Consider the following 23,715-nt stretch of genomic DNA (forward strand, 5'->3'; position numbering starts at 1 on the left):
AGTTCAGATCTTTTATTCTCGAAAAAGGAAACTGGGGGGACAGGGGGAGGAGGGGAAGAAGTTAATTCTTTTGCCGGTGATTTAGCTTAAGTTGCTGGACACCTCTAAAAAGATTTGCTACCCCAAGTGTCCTTCTTTTCTAAATAGAAGCCCAAAGTAATTTCACACTTTCTTCCCATTTCCTCTACAGAACTGAAGCCAGGAGACCCTTCTCCAGCCAGTGTGAGGGTTTAAAAAAAGCCTAGCACGCAGCAACAGAGCGCTCTGGACAACCTCCTGACACGTCAGTATACAGGCTGAATTTCAGTGAGTGCTCTCTAGCCAGGCTGGATGCAGCCTGAAACAACTCATTGATGGCTACAAGGCACTAAATACCATTAGTACTGCTGTTAATACTGAATCTATGAAAGCATTTAGAAAAGTTTTTAAGATAGAGACAAAAAAAAAAAAAAAGCCATTTAAGAAATTCCCCTTTGCAGCCAATTTTGGACTTAGTCCTAATGTCAATGATTTAAAAAAAAAAAAAAAAAAAAAAAGGCCAGATTATGCCATCATACAAAAAACAAACAAACCAACCCAGCACTAACGCCAAGCGCTTATAGGATGCAAAGACCTTTTCTGTACCTGGCAGGAATAACCATTCTGCAATGCTGACATCTTGTGGTGGCCTGCTCAATAGTTTCTTAATATCACACCTGAGCGCACAGAGGTGTTCAAAGAGCATACAACTACTGTGTTGGGGTTTTTTTTCCTCTCAGACTACTATCTTTTGTGTTATTACTCGCTTGTTATGTGCCTTACTCATTTTTTTAGGTTGCGGCTGTGAAGTTCTCACGTTGATTGTCTCGTTCATCTGAGGTAGCCAGATCTTGTCCCATACCAAAAGCAGTTTGTCCCAGCGGCAAAAGTTTCTGGTTTTCTCCTTCTGCTCTCTCTGCAAGAGGATCTTCTCGTGCAGGAGTAATGCAGAAGGATCTTCTAATGCAGAAGTGATGCCCTTCCTGCTTCAGCTCAGGAGATGGAGCGCGGGGCAGAGGGATCGCAGCTCAGACCACGCTCACAATATGTATTTCTCTAATACGTTCTCCCTCCTGGCATCCCGGTCAGTCATGAAGTAACTGCGTGCTGTGAGTGTTGGCTGTGCAGCACACCTGAGGAGCATTTCCACAAAGACTGAAGGCTTTGATCCTAAATGTCTCCTGTTTGCAGCCAGTTTTAATAAGTCTCTACGTTGATTGCTGCGTAGCCCCAAAACAGTTTGCTAAACCCCAGACCGATGTTTCTGTCTCTTCTACTTAATGAGAAGCATCTAAAAACTATCCTACATTGGCTTGTGTCTTTCAAGCAGATAGAAGATTTCTGCTCAAAGGTTTCTCTTGGACAGATGAAAATATTCCTGGTGTGGGCACCCTTTATTCAGTGTGCACGTAGGCACTGGCAATGTCCTTAAAATGACTAGGAAGTTTCACTGGTTTTACTTGTGTCCTCCCTCGCTAGTGAATATTTCCATGGTAATGTGGTTCAGTACAACTTCCTGGCTTGATTTCTCAGAATATGCTTTAGCAGACACTTGCATTTGAAATGAATCACACCTTGCCGCTCCCTGGAAAAACACATGATGGCTGATGAAATCTGTGCTATTACTGGCCACTGTGGGAGATTATCACCGGAGCTAGCGATTCTGCATCTCGGTGCCACTCCTGAAAAGAGATATCCTGAGGATGTGTGGGTGATTTTCTCAGGATGAGGCTTTAAGAATGGAGCTTTGTATATTTTTTTTTATTAGTCCATAAAAAGTAAATTATCACAAATGCAGATACTTAGTTCCATTCAGGCTATTTGTTCAAATTTCTGTAAGCAGGTGCAACCCCAGAAGGGAAATCTATTTATCGTTGATTCACTAAGGATGTCACCTGGGGGAATCAGAAAGGGGTGATGGATTTAAAATCTGCTGAAATTAATTGGAAGTTTTGGATAATGTATGTAGTTAAACAGAATGGAAGAAATGGATGCAACTTTAGCTAGATGCATTAACAATTACCTCTCACCCAGGACTGTTGATTTAGTGACATGCAACTTTCAACTTCCCTTTGTTCCAAAGCCCATGTGTTACTCCACTAAGATCTGGTGATGTGACACTCGTGACACTCGTGACTATACCCTGCAGCCTCAAATGCTCTCTCTTCAAACCACAAGGGAAGTACCTGGCCTGTGGCATGTTTCACTTGAGGAAGATTTCTTTGATGTTTATTACCTTGCAAAACTACTCTCACACTATCAGTCCTTTGGTATCATAAACAGCCAAGTTGTTTTATTCTGGTGTTGTATTGTTTTCAGCAGGCAGAGATACAGCCATGGAGCTCGGTATTTCATACCGTGGTTCACGAAGCTGCCCCCTTCGCTCCGCTGACCACATTTCTCATTTTTCACACTGCTGCTGTTCAAGGTCCCTGGACGGGGGGACCTTGGCTTGGAAGCTCCCGTTCGGCCCACCGTGACTTCGCCAGGCCAACAGTGCCAAGCCCAACGCTGCAAACCCGCAGCCAAAAACGTGGCAGGGCTCTTGCTTCCAGCACACTGAGGCCACCGACCCTCCTCTGCATTTCTGACCACGGGTGATCTGAACCAGATTTGAGAGGGCATCACTGAAGTTCCCTTTTTATTCGTGTCTGCCAGGCAATTGCCAGTCGGGAAAAGCAGCCGCCACTGTTATTTGAGGGGAAGTAACCACGCAAAGCGCCTGCCCCAGCCCTTGGCCGAGCTGACGGGAACAATCAAGCCCCCCACCTCCGCCCCTCGCAGGGCCGCCCCCTCACCGACCTCCCGCTGCCCGCCTGTGCCAGACAGCTGCCCCCAGGCCGCCGCCCCCTGGGTGCCGCTACCCCGTGTGTCAGGGTTTCCAACCCCCGAGGAAGATGAGGCAGGCGGGAAGGAGGGAGGGATGGCGGAGGAAGGCGCAACCCGGCCCAGCGGGCGGGTGCCGGGGCGGCGGCCCCGCGCGCCAACATGGCGGCGGCGGCGCCTCAACGAGCGCCCCGGGGCGCGGCAACCGCGCCCTCCCCGGGCGGGGCTGGGGCTCCTCCCGCCTCGTCCGCGCTGCCACCAAACCCCGCTCTGCGCTGCGGGGGGAGCCTCGCCCTCGGCACCTCGCCTCGGGGTGCGGCGCGGCGCGGCGCGGCACGCCCCGCGGGCGGAGCTCGCCGCATCCTCGGGGCCCGGCGGCGGGGATCGCCGCGAAAGCCGTGAGTAGGGGAGCGGGCCCGAAGGGGCGGCGGGGGCCGGCTGTGCCCGCTTCCCCCGCGGAGGGCCGCTGCCGCCGCTCTCCCCGTGCCGGCGGGCCGAGCCCCCCCGCGCCCCGACGGCTGGCCGGGGGCGGCGGCGGCGGCGCCTCGGCGCGCCGTGCGCCCACCGCCCGACCTCGTCCCACCCTGAGGAGGAGCCGCCGCGGCCGCCTCGCTGGCTGCCGGCGCTCCGCTCGCCTTCCCCGCCTGCCGGCGTGCGCCCTCCGGCTTGGCGGGGCGGGGGGAGAAGGAGGCCGGCTGCGGTTCGAGCGGGAGCGCCTGAGGGGGGTCCCCGCGCTCGGGCGCCCACCGGCGCCACCTCAGCGCAGGGCTTGGTGGGGCGGGCGCTGGTTTTCTCGCCGAGGGCAGGGGCAGCTTGGGCCCGCTCCCCAAGCGCGCAGCTCCCGCCGCGGGCCCTGGCTCCTCGGCCTGGCAGGGCGGCAGCCGCCAGCCCCGGTTCGGGCGCTGCGGGCCCTGAGCTGCCGCGGCCGTGGGCGGCCTCGGGTCTTAGGAGGCATGTGCCGTCGAGCCCTCGAGGCGCAGAAGCGGGCTACGTCCTCGGCTAAAATTGATCAGATGTGTTTTCGGGTGCCACGTGCGTTCAAGGACTGAAATTTGTTGCATTCAACATCCCTGCTAGGCTTTGCGTATTCGCTCTTATGGCGGTTTTAAAATGTAAGTCATCTAGAAAGGAGGTGAAAACAACTGAGGTTTTGTGATAACACACATGTCCTGCTTGTGCTTCCACACTTCAGTTGCATTTCGGCATAAGCTCTGACTTCATTAGGATTCAAAGCCCGTTGCCGCTGCTGCACAGCAGAGTTAAGGCCAAACAGCTCTTGCCACACCACGGCTCCTGCGTGGTCATCTTTGGCCTTCAGGGGTTGTGTTGCCTTTACAACTTGGATTGGCAAGGGATGTGTTGACATTTGGTGATCCAGTTATCCTCTTCCCAGATTTCCTGTGTACTGTGCCTGGTCTGCTGGGTAATCTTAAGTTAAATGAACAAAAAAAAAAACAACTTTTTTTGTGTGTTTTTTGTAAAGGTCAGTGTATGTCTATACAGAATGTAAGAAATACCTGGCAACTGTTGAGAATTTGCTTTTGTGTTGAAAAAGGTAAACACATTATTCATGAAATGTTTCTTTCGATCTGATGACCCACTATATTGAGCTAGGGAGCTGTGATAAAGGACAGAAGCGGGGGTAAGATTTGCTTGTTTAAGTAAACAATGAAGTTGCTGTAAATATCTTCACTTGATCTCATCCCCTTTGTTGGTCAATCCTGTAGCCCAGGTTAAGGCTGATTTTAAATTTCTTGGTAGACATGGAAGGTACTCCCTATTTTCTGCTTTCGTGCCTAGCTATCAATCTGCAAGAGTGAATTGATTCTGACAGACTTTTCCTACCAGCTTTGATACCTCCTCTTTTAATTCTACCAAACCAAGCACAGCTCTAACAAAATTTCCAGAGGAAGAAAGTCTAAAGGCAGAGTTTTCTTAGTGTTTGTCTGTAACTGCTCCATGTCCATTCAGTCAGAATGACATCAGTCCTGGTAGCTGTATTAACTGCCTGATGTTGGCTAAGGGCATATTCAATTGCTCTGTATCTTTGTTTTGTGAACTAGTGAAACAACGTATTTGGGTGCATTTTATAATTTGTATTAAAGGTACTATATCCAAAGAGACACAAACAGGAATTTGGATAGAGTATTCTTGCTTTACAGGTACAGCTGCACTAGCAAATATGCTCCCTGCAAAGACATTCCCAGCACAGCTAAGTGTGGGAGACGCTGATGTTGTCATTCTGAGGTCAAAACCAGTCACATCTCTCCTGCCTGGTGAGTCTCAGCAGCCTTCCTAAGTGCTCGGAGGTCTTCCCTGGATGTTCTTTTTGCTAGTCAAAAGTGTGGTGACTGGTACAAACCACTATGAATCAGAAGTTTTAGAGAATGTTGTTAATGGCTCTTCTCATGAGATTTAGTGAGTGTGTAACAATGCCAAATCATAGGAAGTGGTTTTTGAAATTTGTCTCATCATAAACTCCTCAGAAATTGGTGGGCCATTTTCTTTTCAGAGACTGTGCCTGTGTGAGTTGGTTATAGTAGGAACGGCATCAGAATGGAGTGAACAGTCATGTAAAGCACAGAAAAGTTTGAAGAAGGTTATGCTGGGGAAGAGCAGCTAATGCAGGCAATGAGAATTTTCTTGATGGTCCCCCCCTGTTACAAGTCAGTCATCTGGTTGGTTGTGAAATACAGTGTCATGGAAAAGAAATCCCAGGGAAAAAGAAAACTTTGGGAGGGGGGGCACTGTGAGGGCGTGGGTTGGTTGGTTTGTTTGCATCATTTTTTCTGCTGCAGTGGAGCTGCGTTGCTTATTCTGTTAAAGTGTTCTCAATGAGATTAAAACCAGGGAAATTCAGGAGGAAAAATTTAAGAATGAAAAAAATCAGTCTCAATTCAGAGTTTAGGAAAAGGTCAGAGAACAAGAAAGGTAGTGGAAATATTCCCAGTGCATATAGCTGGGGCTGTGCTGCAGCTGCAATTACAATGAAAGTCCCAGAAGACTCTTCAGTAAAATGTTATGTGACTTTGACATGGTTCAGATCTTTTCCATTCAGTTGTTGTTGGAAAACACCATTTACTTTCTTACACAGAGAACTAAGAGTAGGGCATAGGGGTTTCATGAGGAGTTAGATACCTCAACATGAATTGGTAAATACTGTGTGAAATATCTGAAATGGGATTTGGAAAGAGCTAGTGGAAAGGTAAGTTCTCACCTGCAAAAAGACTTCTTTTACTTTGTCCTGCAACTGATGCTATCACATGGAGCCTGTGGTCCAAACACTAATATCTTACTCAGTTTTCCATTTTCTCTCAATTATCCTGTGTGCCCACTGCAATATCAGTTTTTGTTTCAAGTCTGTTCTAATTTATTTTGGTCTGTATTTGTAAATGACAACTCTAATGCAGAGCAAAACAGGTAATTAATTATGAGGGTGTGGATACCCATCTAAGACATCTTATGATCTTCGTTGAACTTTCCAGTCGGTGTCAGCTGGGGGATACAGAGGAACACTACCAACTTAAAAAAAACTGATTTAATTCTGGAAATATCATTAGATCAAATAATACAGAGTTGAAAAACTAAAGAAGATTAAATTCTTTTAAAAAGATCAAAAATGAGTTCGTTAGAATTGTGCGTTTAGCACTTCTGAATGGTCAGTTTGACCTTTTCTCCTGTGAGTTTAGCCACTTTCCCTTAGTGAAAAAGTTCCTTGTAAATACAGCAAAATGCATTGCTTGAGATAAAGAAAACTACACAATAAGAGATGCCACTATTTTTTAATTTAAGACATTTAAAAGCTGGAATAAGATAATGTGTGTAGCTGTTTAGCAGATACAAATAACAGTTACAAATAACATATGCTCAATTTAGCTGTAGTAATGCTAATGGAAAATAGAAAATTGGAAAACATTGAAGGTAAAAAGGTTCAGAAAGAAAAAAAATTAATTGGGACTTTCCAGGGGCATAGTCTAGAAACAAAACTTAGTCACAAAGATGTCAGCACAAATATTTGTTACTTTTTATGGAATAATTATTATCCTTATATGTGTTTACACACTGTTAAAAAGATCAAGATAATTTGTGTGAATAATACCCAGTTACCTTTTATGGAGTAAGATAATTTTATGTTAGGTAATAAAAGAAGGATTCTGGAGGGAGGCCGAAATCCTCTGCCATTGTACCACTGCTCTCCTCATCCCAGCCAGCCTCTGCGGGGTGCTCATTAGGAGATGCATTTTCTTAGAATTTCAGGTAAGCTCTGCAAGTTTTTTCCCTCCTAGCAGATAAATTACCTGTGAGTGTTCCTTGAAGGAACTTTTCAGCTGTAGATCGGAATACTTATTTTCTCACGCATTTATTTTCTTTCTTTGTTATCTGCAAGATAATAAATTTCATGCATTATTGTCGTAACGTTTAAGCCTTGCATATTGTGTTGGCAGAGCATTGTTCTTTACTTATGCAGTGTTGCTTGTTTAAAATTTTAACTCAAATTCTTTTGTCTGTTACTGTGAACACTTTTTTACTTTGGGATAAATGGTTTTAAACTGTCATGATACCCAGCACAGAGTGGGGAAGATGAGGTGAAAACACTAGCTGTTCCTGCATTAATACCGATATGATGAAGAACTTCTTAAAGTGACAATGTAAATATTTATCCTTTCCAACTGTAGTTGTTGAAAAACCGATGTATTCTTTCAGGCTTTAATTGATTCCCCAAGATGTTTGCAAAAGCAACAAAGAATTTTGTGAAAGAAACTGACAGTGGAGGTGACTTGATCCCTGTCTCCCACTTAAACGCCTCAGATAAGCTGCAGCTTCTGAGCTTAGTTACGAAGAGGAAGAGATTCTGGTGCTGGCAGAAGCCCAAGTATCATTTCTTGACAGTTACCCTGAGTGATGTGCTTACTGAAGACAAACCGATAAAACCAGGTAAAGCCGTACTCGGGCAGCACTATTACTGTAGATAAAAAGAATGCAAAGTCTCTTCTTTTTTGTTACTATTCTCTATTGTGTTACCAGAGGGATCCTTTCAGAGGAATGCTCTGAAGTATTCTCCATCCATGGAAATGAGATGACCATTTAACTAAAACTACTAATAATAAATGTTTATTTAACAAAAAAAAAAAAAGTTTTGCCTGGATAAACTACTGAAATTGACTGCTGAAGGTTATCAAGCTGTACAGTCCTACTGTTTAACAGCAGTGCTGTCTGCTGCCACAGGAGCTCCCCTAGAATATTTTCTGGAGATTCCAGTATGTGATAGTAGCGTGAAACTATACTGTGCTCCAGGTCAAAAAGCACTGGATAAGCAGTGTTTTGTTGGTGACAGTAGCCCAGGGAATGCTTGCACAGGCAAGACCAAGCAAGTTTTACCACTGCTTCCTTTCTTCTTGCACAGACTGTTAAAAATGGTTGACCCTTATACTTCTTTCTTCATCCAGCTGCAGCATTCCTAACCAGGTTTTAGGATTAACAATTTGGAATCTCATATTTCTGGGCATGTCACAATTCAGGAAAATAGATAAATCCCTAAGTTTAGATGTCAATTGTAGCTGGCTTGGAAGATTAACTGGTTCTGAGTCAGTTGTTTGGTTTATAGGTATCTAAGAGTCAGAGTTGTTTTAAGCCAATTAGGTCCTTCCATTAGATCTCAGTGAGCTTTGGGACAACTGTGCAATGAGATATGTCAAGATAATGGCAAAATATTAACCCTATTGTACAAGCAGGTCTGCTCTGTAGTTTGTAGCTGAACTAAGTTTCAATAATTTTTTTATAAATCTTCCATAGGATCTGAGCTTAGCATTTCAGATACCTTACATTTTCCTAACATGGCAAAATATAAAAGATAGCAGAGCGAAGATGATGAAAATAGGGAGAAGCAGAATTATGAGTTGCAGAGCTATAAATTCCATTATTTACCTGCTAGATACTGCTCCTTGCCTTCGCTAACTTGTCATATTTTCTGTAAGTTTCTCTTCTCCCAGTCATTTCAGGACTGTTTCAGCACTTCTTTTCACAGATGGACATTACTTTTATTGCTTTCCTAGTAATTGTGGAGTCTGACTTTGCAAAATACATGGGGAAGTTTGAAGATTTTGTTCAAGGAAGTATTGAAACTTCATTTGGAAAGATCAGCCTGGGAGCTGGAGGGAAGGGCTATGTGGAAAACCAGTCCTCATTTGGAAACCTGAGGAAGCAGGAGATTGACTTGCAGCAGCTTATGAAAGATGTCAAGGACAGGTATGTTTTTAATGTGGACATTGTAAGGGCCAGAAAAATTAGGGAGCTGAAAAGACTTGGGCCAGCTGTGATCACTGAACAGTTGCTTTTGTAGTGTTGCCATAGTTTGAGTATTTTTTTTTTTTATTGTAAGATCTCATTTTTCAGGTGATTAAATCATATATACAAAAAAGAAAATTTCCAGATTTTGAAAGCTTCATGGTCAGACATTTCCCTTTAGTTTTAAAAACTTCTCTCTGCAATTTCATCTTGCATGTTTGCATCAGCTACCACGTGGAGCAAAAGCCAAATCCTCATTTCTTTGGGGGACTGTACTGAGGTAACAATCTGGGAAAAAAAATGGATTGGTTTCTCTTTGTCACTGGGGTAAATGCTGTGGAAACTGAATTCAGAGCTACTAATGTTCTTGTACGCAGGATTTATAATTTTGTGTGTGTGTGTGTGTGAGCGACTGTGCTAGAAAGTTTGATTATTTGAAGTTAAAGGAATAGCAAAGATGAACAAGCATGGTCATGCATGTTGTACTAGATGAAAAAAATCTAGTTTATAGATCATTTGCTCACTGTTACATACTGTAATAGCTGAGGGGGACTGTGATCTTAATTTTACAAGATATGCAACACTTCCTGTCCTACTCTGAAATTGAATTTATTTAATCTTGCAATAAGACAGTCATGGACCAAAGCCTACGTGGCAACTAGCTGACAAGTCAGGGGTCTACTCTGTATTGCAGGTCCTGACTCATGGGAGATGAGGGTGGTTTGTTTGTGACAGTATTGTACCCTAGATCTGTGGCAGGTGGTGTAATGCATTTTAATAGCCTTTGCTGATGCTCAGAAGATAAAGATGATAGATTTTTATCAGTTCAGAAATTGTCAGAAGCAGTGTAAATTTGCTTTAGACACACTGATGTTCTAGAAAGAATTCATTCTCCATTTTCACAGGAACAAATGGCTGCTTTTGTTTTTATCGCGAGCATTTACAAGTCAACAAAATTATTCCAGTAAGACATCTTGCTATCTTTGTGCTACATGCCTTATTGAAAGCAGAAAGTACTGTACTAAAAGTGTGTACCAGGCCTATCAAATTAGTATGCATCCAGTATCAGGAAAATAGTGTTAGTCAAGATTCAGAATCTTGTTTCTAACACTAGATAGAGTCCTACAGAAAAACAAGCTAGAGTAACTTCTGTGTAGATCAGGAAGTTTTTACTCAGTTTTCTGCAGTAAGTTACCTTCTCTTTTCAAATAAATAAACTTCCCATAGTGAATCAGATATACTTCACCACGTTTTGGAGTTATAATCCTGAATGTAACTAAATAGTTAGAAATACTTTTTCTTCTTTAGAGTGTGGAAACTCTCAGTAGCTCTGCATGGGTCTGAATATAACTCTAAATGAGGTTAATGTGTGTGCCACGAGTGTCTGGTTCTTAGTTCATAGAAAAGATGCTCGTAGCTTATTAAGGCTTATGATGCAAAGCGTATAATTGATATCAAGTCAGTCTCGCTTCTGCCAGGTCACTGAAAATTGTGAGGATAGCAGAATTGTAATTTTTTTTTTTTCTTCAGCATAATGCCAGGGCTCACCGGGAATTGTGGCAATGCCTTACAAATCATGTTCCGGTTACTCATTCAGAAATATTCTGTGATTTATGGTGGATTGTGTCCAAGCTTCTAGCTTTCGTCTCATTCATGGAGCTTTGCGTGGAGTTCAGAAATTCAGCATTCAGGAGTGCTGGTGCAGACCCCGTTAGTGGATTTTGGATGCAAAGCATTGTGGTACTAAGACGATGTTTACCCATCATTCCTTGTGAGATGAGAGTCAGCTAAGTGTTCTTGATTTCTTATAAGGATACATGTTGCTTGTGCTTGTTTGATCAATTATTGTTTTGTTTATTATTTCTACATATATAGCTTAATTGAGTTGCATTTTAAAATGTTCTTGTATTAGGCTAAGTCAAATTTATAGGTAAATAGCAGAAAACTCTTAAAAAAGTCAAAGCTGATGTGGCTTCTAAACTAAGTCATGAGAGTCTTCAAGGTTCAACAAGCTGGAAGTGCTGAGTGGCAGCAAATCGGTTTCCTGTGACCTCTTATGTGAACCTTCTGAAGGAAAATCCTACTGATCTTTTAGATTCTAGATGCCGCATTAGCTCTCCTTTTCTGAAAAGGGATGACAGCTGAAGGATGTGGGATGAGATCCCTCCTGGTCTGCAGAAGCAATGACATTGTAAATGCAGAACACGCTTACTAACATAATATGCAATATAAAAATAAATGGTGCTTTTAGGTATATTAACTCAGTTCAGCATATTTTGTTGTACATTATTCTTGCTTTTCTTATTACACTGTGCTTACTAATCCACAGAGCATACTGTAACATACGGATTTCAGGTCAGAGTCCTGTGCCCTTAATGCAGTGCGATTGCTATGGATTTAAGAATACACTCCATCTTCTATTTTAAGGCCTTCCATACTGTCTGCCATAAGATCATCGTAGAGAAGCTGATGAGCTGTGGGCTGGATGAGCAGACGGTGAGGTGGATTGAAAGCTGGCTGAGTGGCTGGGCCCAGAGGGTATTGGTCAGTGGTACAAAGTCCAGTTGGAGACCGGTGACGAATGGCGTACCCCAGGGGGGGCAATACTGGGTCCAGTCCTGTTTAATATCTTCATTAATCATCTGGGTGGTGGGGTCAATGAGTGTGCCCTTAGCAAGTTTGCTGATGACAGGAAACTGGAAGGAGTGGCTGATACACCCAGAGGGTGGTGCTGCCATCCAGAGGGCCCTCAGCAGGCTGCCCTGGTGGGAACCTCCTGCAGTTCAACAAAGGGCAGCGCAAACTTCTGCACGTGGAGCAGCCCCCGGCACCAGTCCCTGCCGTGGGCTGACCGGCTGGGAAACAGCTTTGCAGGAAAGGACCTGGGGTCCTGGTGGACACCAGGTTGGACGTGAGCCAGCAATGTGCCCTTGCTGCAAAGGCCAGTGGTATCCTGGACAGCATGAGGAGGAATATTGCCAGAACCTCTCCTCGGCACTGGTGAGGCCACACCTGGAATCGTGTGTCCAGTTCTGGGCTCCCCGGTGCAAGGGAGAGATGGATGTACTAGAGAGAGTCCAGTGAAGGGCCACGATGATGATGAAGTGACTGAAGCACCTCGCATTTGAGGAAAGGCTGAGAGAGATGGGAGTGCTCAGCCTGGACAAAAGAAGGCTCAAGGGTGATCTTATTAATGTATATAAATAGCTGCAGGAGGGATGCAAAGAGGACAGAGCCAGGCTCTTTCCAGTGGTGCCCAGTGAAAGAACAGGAGGCAGCGGACTCAAACTGAAGCACAGGAGGATCTGTCTGAACATCAGGAAGCACATTTTCACCGTGAGGGTGACAGAGGACTGCCACAGGTTGCACAGAGATGTTGTGGAGTCTCCATCCTTGGAGACATGATCCTACGCAGCCTGCTCTAGGTGGCCCTGCTTGAGCAGGGAAGTTAGACCAGATGACCTTCCAACCTCAACCATTCCGTATTCTCCCCTCCAGTGGAAAGGATTACGAGGCTGTTATCTCTGTAGTCCTCATGGATTAACAAATTTGCTTGTCTCTTTTTAACATCTTGCTAAGTTGTGTTAGGTGATTGAAACAGAAGTTCCAAGAGGACAGAGACAGCAGAGAAAAAGAAATAGGGTGAAGTTGCAACAGTCAGTCAGTTCACATCAGCTGCAGAAAAGTTTGCCTGTCACACTTCGATCATATCATGTGAATCCTAACTTTGATTAGCATATTAGAAAAAGAGGTTGTTATTAGTAGTATACTCTGACATGATTGAAAGATATTTTTACTCTATTGTATATTGCACTTTAATATGCACTTTCATTGTTTAGGTGCTTATTCATAATCTGAGTACAGTGGAAATTCAGTCCATTTTCTTATTTATTCTTTAAAACTCCTTGAGCATTTATGTGTATGATAAGAAAACTATTCAGTTTTTCACCAAAGGTGCTATATGGGCAATATGAAGTCTCAGAATATTATGAGACAGGATTGAATAAAATCAATTGTGTGTCTGTGATTTTAAAAAATAAGGAGGCCAAGCAGAAACTAGAGGAACTGTCTGTCACTTGCAGTCTCAAAAGTCTGGTATTCTTGGGGAAGATGTTCTATGAAGTAATTGCCAGGTTATTCTGCAGGGAAAACTGTGAAATGCTATCGATAAGCTGACTGTAGCGGATGTTGTGTTCCAGTATGACTGTAGGAAGTAGGTCAGAGAGGTTATATTTGAAATTGATTACCAAAAGAAATACACATCTGTGCTTGGCGGAAAGTGGCAGAGTGAGGTCTGGTGGATTTTTACTCCATGGCACTCGTCTAGAGGTCTGTGTTAGAGAAGGAACAAAGCTGGGTGAAGGCTCTCGCTGTGCAGCAAGCAGCGTTTGTGTGGAAGACGTCAGACTGTTGGGCATTATAAATGGTGGAGATGGAGCAAGCTGAGGAATTCTGGCCAAGCGGCGAGAGAGGTTCTGAAGTCAGTCACATAGCTGTTACAGAAAAAGTTACATTTGGGTGAGGCTGTGGGAGTTGGGCCACCCAGGGCTCTACAGCTGGGAGAGGAGGTGTGTTGAGGGGATGTTGCCCCATGCAGGACTGAAAAGGTTTTTTTCAGTCGTGGGTAGTTTGGACTAGTGAAAATTTGTGCAGGCAGGCAACAGTGCTGACTTCAACGTTAGGATGGAGAGTACTCACAGTAGTAACCATTCTTTTTAGTATTCACAGTAAATTGGCAATCATCTTGCTTTGAGGATTTGTGGGGTGGGTTACTGAGAAAACTGGACGGGATTTGATGGAAAAACGGTCCTAGCCCCCCTCCCTCCTTTGTGGATGGCCCAGTCAAAGATTATGCGCCTGAAGGAAACACCCTCTGTCTCAGCTGTGGGGTTTAGAGCAGGCTCCTGCTCTCTCCTTTAACTGTGAGAGCCTGCTCCGTTGCCAGGTGTTGTCTGGTTTCTCTTACCTTCCACCGGTTTCTACCTTTCTACCTTTCGTGCTTCCAGTCTGCAGCAAATTGCCTTTGTGCCTCTCTATTCTCCACTGCTTTCCTCATGGAAGAAGAAAAAGGTTGACTAAAAGGGAGGGAAGCCGTTGCGTTATAGGAGAGTGGAGGTGTTTAATCCAATTAAATGTGGAGAGAGTGAGACCAAAACTCAAATTCTTTTCTGTTCATGTTTGACCTATAGAGCTCCCAGCATAGCAGATCATTGACCTCAGGAAGGTTATTTGAGCAGAACAATCAGTCAAACAAAACCCCATAATCCTTATCTTTTAAGTGATCTTTATTTATACAGGCTCATATTCTGTGTACTGGTAATAGGACTTGTCAAGCCAACTTCTCATTATATTTTATATAGTGTTACTTTAAAGTACTTTAGCTCAAATCCTCAAGGTAGATAGGAGTATGGTGATGTAGTACAGGTCACACAAGATTGGTGAGGGTCCTGCATAATAAATGGTGAAAGAGTTGGTAAGAGCGGTGATTCTAGAACAGAAATAAAAGCTCTGAAAAGTGACCTGTAAAATAAAAAAAAAATGCAATGGAATTCATGTGCCTGCGTGCATGTATTCTCAGGGATGTAACTCAACCATCTCCTGTTATTCACATGTATTCTTGATACTCGGTGTTACGCTAGCAAATGAGTTCAGCTCTTGCAAAATACAGATTCAGTGGCCATCGCCCTGCAATACTTTAAGCCCTGTCTGATCGTCAAACTTTAGCCCTGTTGTATTTTGCTCTTGATGACTCTTTTCAGTGATAATTTAGATAAGATGAGTATTTGCTTACCTCATGTTGTCTCCTGTTTTAGTTGCTGAGCAGAAAGTTTTGCCTTCCACAGGCTGCACCCCAGTAATAACTTGTGATAACTTGTAATAACCCTAGAGCCTAAGGGGTTTTATGATAGGAGGTTTGGTGCCAGAAGTCTAGAGGAGAGCATTTAACCGTGCTGTCCTAAAAGAAAAGGTATTTGTAGCTTTTGGTAAGGCTATGTGTTTTAAACCTCTGAATCCAGTACTCAGTGGGGAGAGGAGGGCGTTTCTGCCGACCTTACAGTTGAACGCGTCCCCCGAAGTCACTTGAATCTTGGGGCTGAGGCAGTGGCCGTGGCTGTGCCGCGCAGGGCAGCTCTGTGCACGGTGCCTGCGGGCCGTCGGGCTCGGAGGCTGGCCGCTCTGGGCCCGACGGGGTCAGTGGCGCCGCCGCCGCCGCTCGGCCAGCGCTGCCTCCGAGAGTTTCGTCGCTGCGCCTCTCGGCAGCTCCTCCCGCCTCTTCTGACTCTTCCGCTCTGCCCCTCTGCTGTTAGTTCTGCTTCTGAACCTCAAAGCCTGGAGCGTGAGGGGTCTGAGCCAGGCCCATCTTGGGCAGAATACTGTAGAAGCAGGTGGAAGATAAAGCCTCTTGAATTATTTTGGTCATTCGTTTGTATAGAGTTAAATCGTATTCCGTATGCTTCTTATGTTAACGGTCGTTCAGAAACGGCAAATATCTGTTTAATCTGTGTTTTTCAAGCTTTGATTAGTTTGCTGCTTTTGCTCTGACTTTTTTGGGGAGCCCTGGCGACTTTGTCATCCTCTAAAGCACGCGAAGAATACATCACGTGAAAGCAAAGGACAAATTGCTTTTGTGCTTCTTCATTGTATCTCTTTCCCTGTGGCTTCCTGGGTCGAATGTTAAAAATGCAAGTTCTTAGTGCATTAATCTGTATTTTCAGGATGTTTTGCACACCTCTTCCTAATCACGAAGAATTATTGTGAAGGATGTGATAGGGCTTGGTGGTCTGGTATTGTGATAACTAATAGCTCTGGTTTGGCAGACACGTCCAAGAGCAACGGTGTTTGTGATTGTTTGACATTTCTTCAATTTTTGCTTAATCCAAAGATTCATTGCATTCCAACCATAAAGCATGGCTTTGCACCAAAAGAAAACAGTTATATTAATAATCTCAGGAATGTTTGGGGCTGCTTTTTTAGTGGCTGCTGCATTGTTTCAGAGGTATTTTCTTTCCCTTGTTTAAACAATCAACTTTAAGGTTTTCAGACAGTTTATTCCAACTGGTTGAACTTTCATGCAAGCACGTAACCCTCCAAAGATCAAAAATTGCCTCAGGATATTTTTAATTTAATAAAGAACCAAGCTGACTTCAGACTTACACAGCCTGCATAAATCCAAAATTCTAGATTCTAATAAATCTAAAACTTTTTAATTAAAAGTGGAGATATCTCGATTTAAATAAAGCACAGTCAGACACGTCTTTCTGTCACATTTTTGGGGAGTTGCCATTTAGCCCCGTGAATGGCCATTTACAGTAAAAGGGAAGAGAAAAGGCTGAGTAACTTGAGCCAGGGATAGCAATCTTTTAATCCTCCGTCTGTCTTGCTGAAGTTATCTGTTCACAGAAAATAAGACATCTCATCTGAGGACCTCCAATGAGTATTTTGCAAAAGTATAGTATAATTGACACATATTAATAAATTATATACAGTTAAGAAGTTGCTTTAACGGTTACCAGAGCGCCTGTTAATACCCCAGAAGACAAGGTAGTGAATTTTGTCATATTTTCTTAGAAAATAATCCTCTCTTACTGTTTCTGGGAATTCACTTTCTTCCGCTCGTTCTAAGAGCCACCTGACTTTAGAAATACCTCCAGCAGCATTTAACTGAACACTGTATTATGTTGTGGAGTAGGGATGATTTGTTGAGTTAGAGGCATGGGCTAGAGATTTTAGGTCCCTCCCACAGTCAGTTTTTCTTTTGACTGTGACATCCTGGTCATCAATTGTAAATTGTGAGGTTATACCAATGTATAACACAGGAGTGTAGAGAGGGTTTTTGGGGGGTAATCTTCTCCAGTCCCCAAATCCATTAAATCTTTTCTATGTTTTTTTTCATGCAGCCCTTTGAAGCACTTGGTCAGTGCTGATCCCACTCAGGCAGTTGAGGGTTTCAGCGAACACTGAAACAGATCCATAGCAGGCTGTGAAGGTTGTCATCAAGGTGTCATTCTCTTATTAGTGTGCTGGTTATCCCTCAAGGAGAAGTTCTGGTGACTCAGAATTTGGCAGCAACGTGTCAGTACACGCTTTTGCCTTGCACATGGGCCCTCCGGGGCCAAACCAGCATTCCTGCTGGTGGTTGCCTCAAGCTGTCCTAGTCCAGGATGAGTCTGGACGTTAGCGCTTGAGCATGAGGTAGCCCGTGTCACCTCCCCTGTTGGGAAGCACCTGATGGCACACCTGTGGCAGGTAGAAGGACGTACAAAGACAGGGCTGACAGGACTGGATGGTGACAAGGAGATAAATGAGACGGAGTTTGTCCCGGCTGGGAAGTGGTAACAATGAACTGCGAGATGGAGGTGAGGCTACGGCTGGGAGCCATGAACAGCTGGTGGCATTGGAAGGTGGAAGATAGCAGAGAAACCACGTGAAGTGGGGCTGGTGAGCTGGCTGGCTGTGGGACAAGGCTGAGATGAATGGGAAGGAGGGGGAAGGAACAGGACTTGATCTGGTCAGGTAAGAGAAAGCCCAGAACTGTGGTAAGGAATAGTGGGGCTTGACGAGCAAGAGAGAAGCTAACCAGGCTGGAAGATTGCTTGCTATACAGTTCCTAACTTCCAGTAGCTTGGCTGCAACTTCACTCTTTCCAAGCAGAGCTTTGTGGTGTGTGGATAGTACTGTTAAGTTACATGCTTATTCTGCTATGATAGGTGTTTTTATTGTGCGTATGCATGCATAAAGTGCACTAGGCTGCAGGGAGTCCATAGTACGGACCACGAGCACAGGTCTTTTCTTTGTACTCTCTGGTAACTTTTTTTGGTTGAAGTAATTATTTTGAGTAAAGACTGCAGGTTGTGACCCATTGACTTACTGACCCTGTTTGTGCTAACATGACTGAAGGGAAGAGTTTGCTGGTATCCCCTGCCATGGCCATGTTAATGGAAGTGTGAGTTCAGAGTAGCTGAGGATTCACTCCAGTGTCCATGAGCCTGGCCGCTTGTTTTCATACTACACTGGAAGCCTAAAGTTGTCTTTAGTTCTCCCTTGGTTTTTTTTTTTTTTTTTTTTTTTTTGCTTATAAAGTAGCCAGACAAATGCCATTTTTGCTCAGAGTAAGGAATCAAGAATTCAGTATATGTGTTGGGACTTACTGTGGAATACAGATATTTGCTGCTACCAAATAACAGAAAAGGACATAATAATTTTGAAGAAACTGTTTTTATAGAAACCATTGTTATTTTTACAATAAAAGCTTCTTAAAGCAATTAAGAAAATGTTTTTTCTCAATTCTGTTATTTGTTGTTAATGGCGTCTGTTATTTTTCAGAACAATAAATCTAAACAGTAGTTTACTGCAACAAGTAATTGAAAGAAAACGTGAAGTGCTGTGCATCTTGAGAGAAAAGATAATAACAACTCAGAAGTGTACAATATCTGAACATATCCAGACAGAAGAAAAAATCAGCGGTGTGGTGGGATGCAGTACAAAAATAGTAAAGGTAAAAGTTACGCAAAATCTTCAATGATTAGAACATTTGCAGGGTATCTGAGAAGAAATTATGATTTCTCCAAATAGACTTCAGAGTACTTTCCATGCTTCCTCAACACGTTGTACTCACTACAGTGCTTGGTTGTGGAGTTTCAGAAAGGTAAAATATTTTTTCCGTTGCCTCACTGTCAAAAGTTGCCATTGTTTAATGTGAGCCTAGAATGTGATTTCTATCAATACTGTCAAGCTGTGATTCAGTTTCTGTGTAGATCCCTGTCTACAGCAGAACATAAACCAAACTTACGACGATTCAGTGAAAGTTGAATAGCAAAAACCACCGCTCAAGCAAATGTGTTTGAAAATCCAAGTGATCATTCACCAGAAACGTTTGCAGCGTCTGCTGAGTTTTATTGAGAAGCTGTTTGGTTTTGATCATGGGCGTAGAGATTAACTGCATAATGAGGATATCTGAAAATTGCTTATGAATTAAGAAGGAATTACCAAAGTTAAAACATACGCTCATTCATTGTAAGTTGTTTTGGGTGTTTTTTTTTTTTTCTAAAGCTGCAGATGAATCACCTCTGTGTACAGGGTGTCTCCAGTAGCAGAAGTTTGGGAGTTGCAGGTCAACAGCCCTCTGTGCAAGTGCCATTGTCCTGGTACCAGTCTCCAGCTGGTCAAAACGGGTGTCAGGGTAGGAGAGGGCAGGGCAGGATACCCCAGTGGGTGTCCATTGCCTCGTGACACAGTGTTTCACGTGGGGCAAAAGTTGCACCTGGAGCTTAACTTTGTGCTAGGACAGAGTAGCTAAGACTTCGAGAGCTGCTCTTGGCATTGTGCTTCTACCTCGCTGCTCTTCTAGTTCCTTTCATAGATGTCAAATGTAATGTGCTTTAGTTAGACATCGTGGAGTCTGTATTTTTTCCCCTTAATTAATTCTGTGTTTAAGCTACACCACAGTTGAATCAGATAAACGGTGAATAAATCTGTCCTCTAGGTTTCAGTGAGTGAAAATGGAAGTATGTTGAAGGATTCAAGTGTGATTCTTGAAATTCCTCCTGCAACCACTATTGCCTATGGTGTAATTGAACTGTTTATAAAGCACAGTGGCCAGTTTGGTAAGTATAAAGCTAATTTGCTGCGGCACGCAGTTCAACTGTGGACAGAGCTGTCTGTTGGGCAATGATTTTTGCTTTTCCCTGTGTGTGAAGGTGATGATGTTACGTGGTCTCCATTGCCTGGATATTTGTGCGGTCAAATGCTGCTCTGCTGATTTAGTAATGCTTTTTCACTTGTTTGACTAAATCATAAACTCAGAATAACTTAGGTTTCAAGGGACCGCAGTAGGTCATCTATCCCCAGCTCAGGGCAGGGTCAACTTTTGAAGTTTGATCTAAGTTCAGAGTTAGATCAGATTGCTTGTATCCTTGTCTATTCAAGTTTTGGTTATCTACAGAGATGGAGATTCCATCACCCCTCTGGGCAGCCTGTTCTCATATTTCACCGCCATCCTTTTTTTTTCTTCAATATCTAAGGAGAACTTCCCTTTCCTTAATACGTGCTTCTTGCCTTTTGTAGTATCATCATACAGAAGAGTCTGGCTCTGTCATCTCTTTGTGCTTCCATTGGGTAGTTGTAGATAGCAATAAGGTTTTCCCTTAGCAGTATTTTCTCCAGACTGCACAAACCCAGCCTTTCAGCCTCTTCTCATACATGATGTTCTCCAGCCCCCCATGACCTTGGTGGCTGTTAGCTAGATTGCTCCAGTATGTAAATGTCTGCTTTCTACTGGGGAGTTCTAAACTGGACACAACGCTCTGAATGCGGTCTCCCAAATTGAAAAATCACTTTCATTGATCTGCTAGCAACACTCTTGTCAGTACAGCCCAGTGGGCAGCAAACTCCAATAGCTGCAGGAGCACACTGCTGATCCCCTCGAATTTGTTGTGCAGGTCTTTTCCTGCAATTTTGCTTCTAGCTAGCTCGCTCTGAGCCCGTGCTGTTGCTCTCACCTATTGGCAGGGAGAATGAACTGAATGTAAATCAGCAGTCAACCAGGAATGTTTAGACAACAGTCATGCTAAGAAAAGAATTACTCATAAACTACAGGACTGGAATTTAAACTCTTCTGTTTCTTTTGCACTTTGGTATATAGATTGTTCTCAGAATGGTTGCCAAAATGTCCTTGTCGTGTCTTCTGGTCATGCTTTACTTATTTCAACTTGAATACTGTCACTTGTCATGTTAAAAAAAAAATGTTGAAATTGGCCTTGGTGGGAGCAGTAACTCTGCTGTATAGAATTACCTGATTTTTTCTTTCTTGTCTATCCTCAGTTAAGCTCCTTGACCTAAAGGGGGTTTCAGGGGATGTTATGCAAGAAGTAAAGAAATCAGATGGATTGTGTGGAGCTGGAAGTTGGGAAGGACTTATGTGGAGAGAAACAGGAGATACATTGAAGAAATAATTGAAGTGCAGTTGAGATTTGAATTCAGGATGCACTTTATTTGGATAAGAAATGCAGACGATACTCTCCATCATTCTCCTTCAACTGACTTCTGATATTAAGGAAGTCTGTAGGTTCAGGAATATAAGTAAATGTCATGTAACCTGTAAAAAAAACTCTCAGAAGCGTGGAATTGCTCTGACGTAGGCTGAATGCAGAGATACACCAGAGGGCATTGACTTCATGGTCATATTATGACCAGAACTGTAATTCAGAGTAATCAGGTGCAATTAAGGCTATCTGACTACATAGGTGTATAGCTGATAGCCTGCTTATGTGATTTCTAGATAGAAATTCTTATGTCCTGCTAGCCGATGATGATATTATTAATGGCTTGTATTTCTCTGCTGGTTTTCCACTTCTTCTTTTCCACTTTTCATATTTAATGTTATGCCTCTTATGCTTCAAAACCAGCACAGCTTGTTTCATGTTTTATCTCAAACAACTTAAGTCTTGCCTCTTTTTTTTTTAGTTTGTGCTATCTGTCCTTGCCTGAGTGTCATTGAGAAGGTAAAGTGGAGGAACTAACAAGAAAATTAGGGATTTGGCAGCAAGAATAAGTATGGTGGAGCCTAACCTTCAACTTAATGTCTGAGCAGTGATCGGTGTCTGTTTATGGAAATAAAAGTAGCCTTTGAACTTAAATCCGGAGGCTAATGGAGTCCTTTCATATGAGACTGGAAAAGACCAATATCAGGTGTAACATGATGGGGTTCTCTTCACAGAAAATTGTAGAATAAGGTACATATAGGGTTTTTTTTTTTTGTTTCTTTTTCTTTGCCACTGACAGTGCTTGAGTTATTCTGTGAGAAAGAATGGTATATAAATGTTCTTAAAAGTGTTCTGGCTAATATGACTGGACGTTTTCACAAAGTAAAAAAAGAAAGAAAAAAAGGTCTAATCCTTTTCTGATTCCTTTACCATAATGTTTTCATGTAATCATTCTGCTTGATTTCTACAGGCTAATTTTCCACTACATGGAAAAGCAGTTCCTGTTAAAGGCTTTGCATTTTTGTGTCTCAAGTTTCACTGCAAGTCCTCTTGTTCTTGCTTTATAAAACAGGAGGTATAGTGGCACCCAGCTGGTTTGCTTTGCTCTGTTCATGGCTGTATGTGTGTGCTGCATAGATGCTTCCTGTTAAATGTTTGTAAAGAGTCATCATCTTTTCAACTTTTCCCCGCAAAGGAGTCTCTTTGCCTTTGACTGTTTTAATTTATCATCTGGTTTTCTTTCATTTTTATTAATCTTTCTGAATAACTAACAAGATCTAACTGCACTACTGGAGGTTTGTCATTGATGGATGTAATAGAATTCAGTAGAGAACATAGCACAGTATTATGCAGATTCTTTCATTCACTTATTTTTCCCTTCTCTTTTTTTTTTTGACAGAGTATGACAAAATTAATGAGATACAAAACTGATTAACAGTCCTATTAATACAAAACTCTGAGTCTTGTATTTTCCTCTGAATTGAGTCCTGTTACAGGGTCTGTATCTCTTAAAACTTTTCACATGATACTGTGTATTGATTTCCCTTCTTAGCAGCATTCTGCCTTAGGAGGGCAGGTAGTTTATTTGCACTATCTTCCTCCTTCAGGGTTTGTGTGAAAGCCTTGTTATTATCAATGAAAGTAACAGGAGCATGTTGGCCTTCTGGTGCCTTAGCTGCTGTCTGGAGTCTTGTTGCTTTGGGAAGTTCTTTAATTTGTGTTAATAGCTTTCTGCTCCTCTGTAGCTCTCTCTTCTCTGTGAAGGGTTATGCAGGCATCAAGGTCTCTGTCATCTTTCTTTCTCTGTGGCAGAGATTTCTTTGCTCTCCCTTTGAAAAAGCTTTTTGCTGATGAAGTGCTCTCTGTGCTTTCTCATCTGCTTTGAATGTCCTTAATTTGGTGAGACAGACTGTTACAACTGCAGGAAGGTTATATTTAGGTTTTGTGCCTGGTACATGTGAGCCTTGTGCTTCATTAGTTACTTTCCACCCCCCCTTTGCTGTCGGGTATTACTTTAAAACTGAGTTGTTCTTGCTAGCCTGCCTGTGTTCTCCTCAGACCTGCTGCAGAGCGCCAGGGATACAGTTTCAAATCTTGCAGTTGAGCCAATAAAAAGATGATTAAAATAATACACAGGGCTTTGAATTTATATGCTGCATCTTTGGGGCGCAATATTGGGCGCAGGGGCACAGAACTTGATATTCCAGATTTCTCCCCATACCTCTTACAAAGGCTCGCTGTGTACCTTCCAGCAGACCCTTAGCTTCATCAGGCTGGGGGGACTGGGGTTGCAGGAGGTCTACAGTCCCGTCTGGGTGAGGTGGGCCAGTGCTCGTTATGAAGATGAGGCAGAAAGAGTAATCCAGCCAGGGGGTGGTGTTTTTTTTCCTCAAAGTTATTGCGAAGAGACGGTGTCTATGGCAGAGTGATTCTGTTAGTGAACTGGCTGAGTGAAGTCCTTTAGAGATTCCGAAAAGCCTCATATTTTCTACTCGTCTGGAGAGCTTGAGGGTGGACCTGTGGCTTGGCAGAGAAAGAGGAGTCTTACCAGTGCCATGCCCAGAAGCAGCTCTGTGAGGGACTTCCAGAGTTCTTAGGAGCCTCA

General features: G+C 43.3%; 1 protein-coding gene across 3 annotated transcripts in view; it reads left to right on the forward strand.

The window, feature by feature from the left end:
• Positions 1 to 3,059: 3,059 nt before the first annotated feature.
• Positions 3,060 to 23,715, forward strand: part of GSDME (gasdermin E) — a 28,008-nt gene continuing 7,352 nt past the window's right edge. Inside the window, exons 1-7 of one of the 3 annotated variants that reach the window (XM_042802192.1) lie at positions 3,060 to 3,242; positions 5,007 to 5,120; positions 6,982 to 7,101; positions 7,549 to 7,779; positions 8,898 to 9,090; positions 18,454 to 18,625; positions 19,613 to 19,733. In XM_042802192.1, the coding sequence (XP_042658126.1) occupies positions 7,569 to 7,779; positions 8,898 to 9,090; positions 18,454 to 18,625; positions 19,613 to 19,733 (697 nt within the window). In that variant the 5' untranslated portion in view covers positions 3,060 to 3,242; positions 5,007 to 5,120; positions 6,982 to 7,101; positions 7,549 to 7,568. Of the gene's footprint in view, positions 3,243 to 3,422; positions 3,957 to 5,006; positions 5,121 to 6,981; positions 7,102 to 7,548; positions 7,780 to 8,897; positions 9,091 to 18,453; positions 18,626 to 19,612; positions 19,734 to 23,715 lie in introns of those variants that run through there. The other 2 variants (XM_042802191.1, XM_009962262.3) reach the window with 2 other exon arrangements.

This window comes from Tyto alba, unplaced genomic scaffold (genome assembly GCF_018691265.1).
Source record: "Tyto alba isolate M040663 unplaced genomic scaffold, T.alba_DEE_v4.0 Super-Scaffold_38, whole genome shotgun sequence".
Taxonomy (NCBI): Eukaryota; Metazoa; Chordata; class Aves; order Strigiformes; family Tytonidae; genus Tyto; species Tyto alba.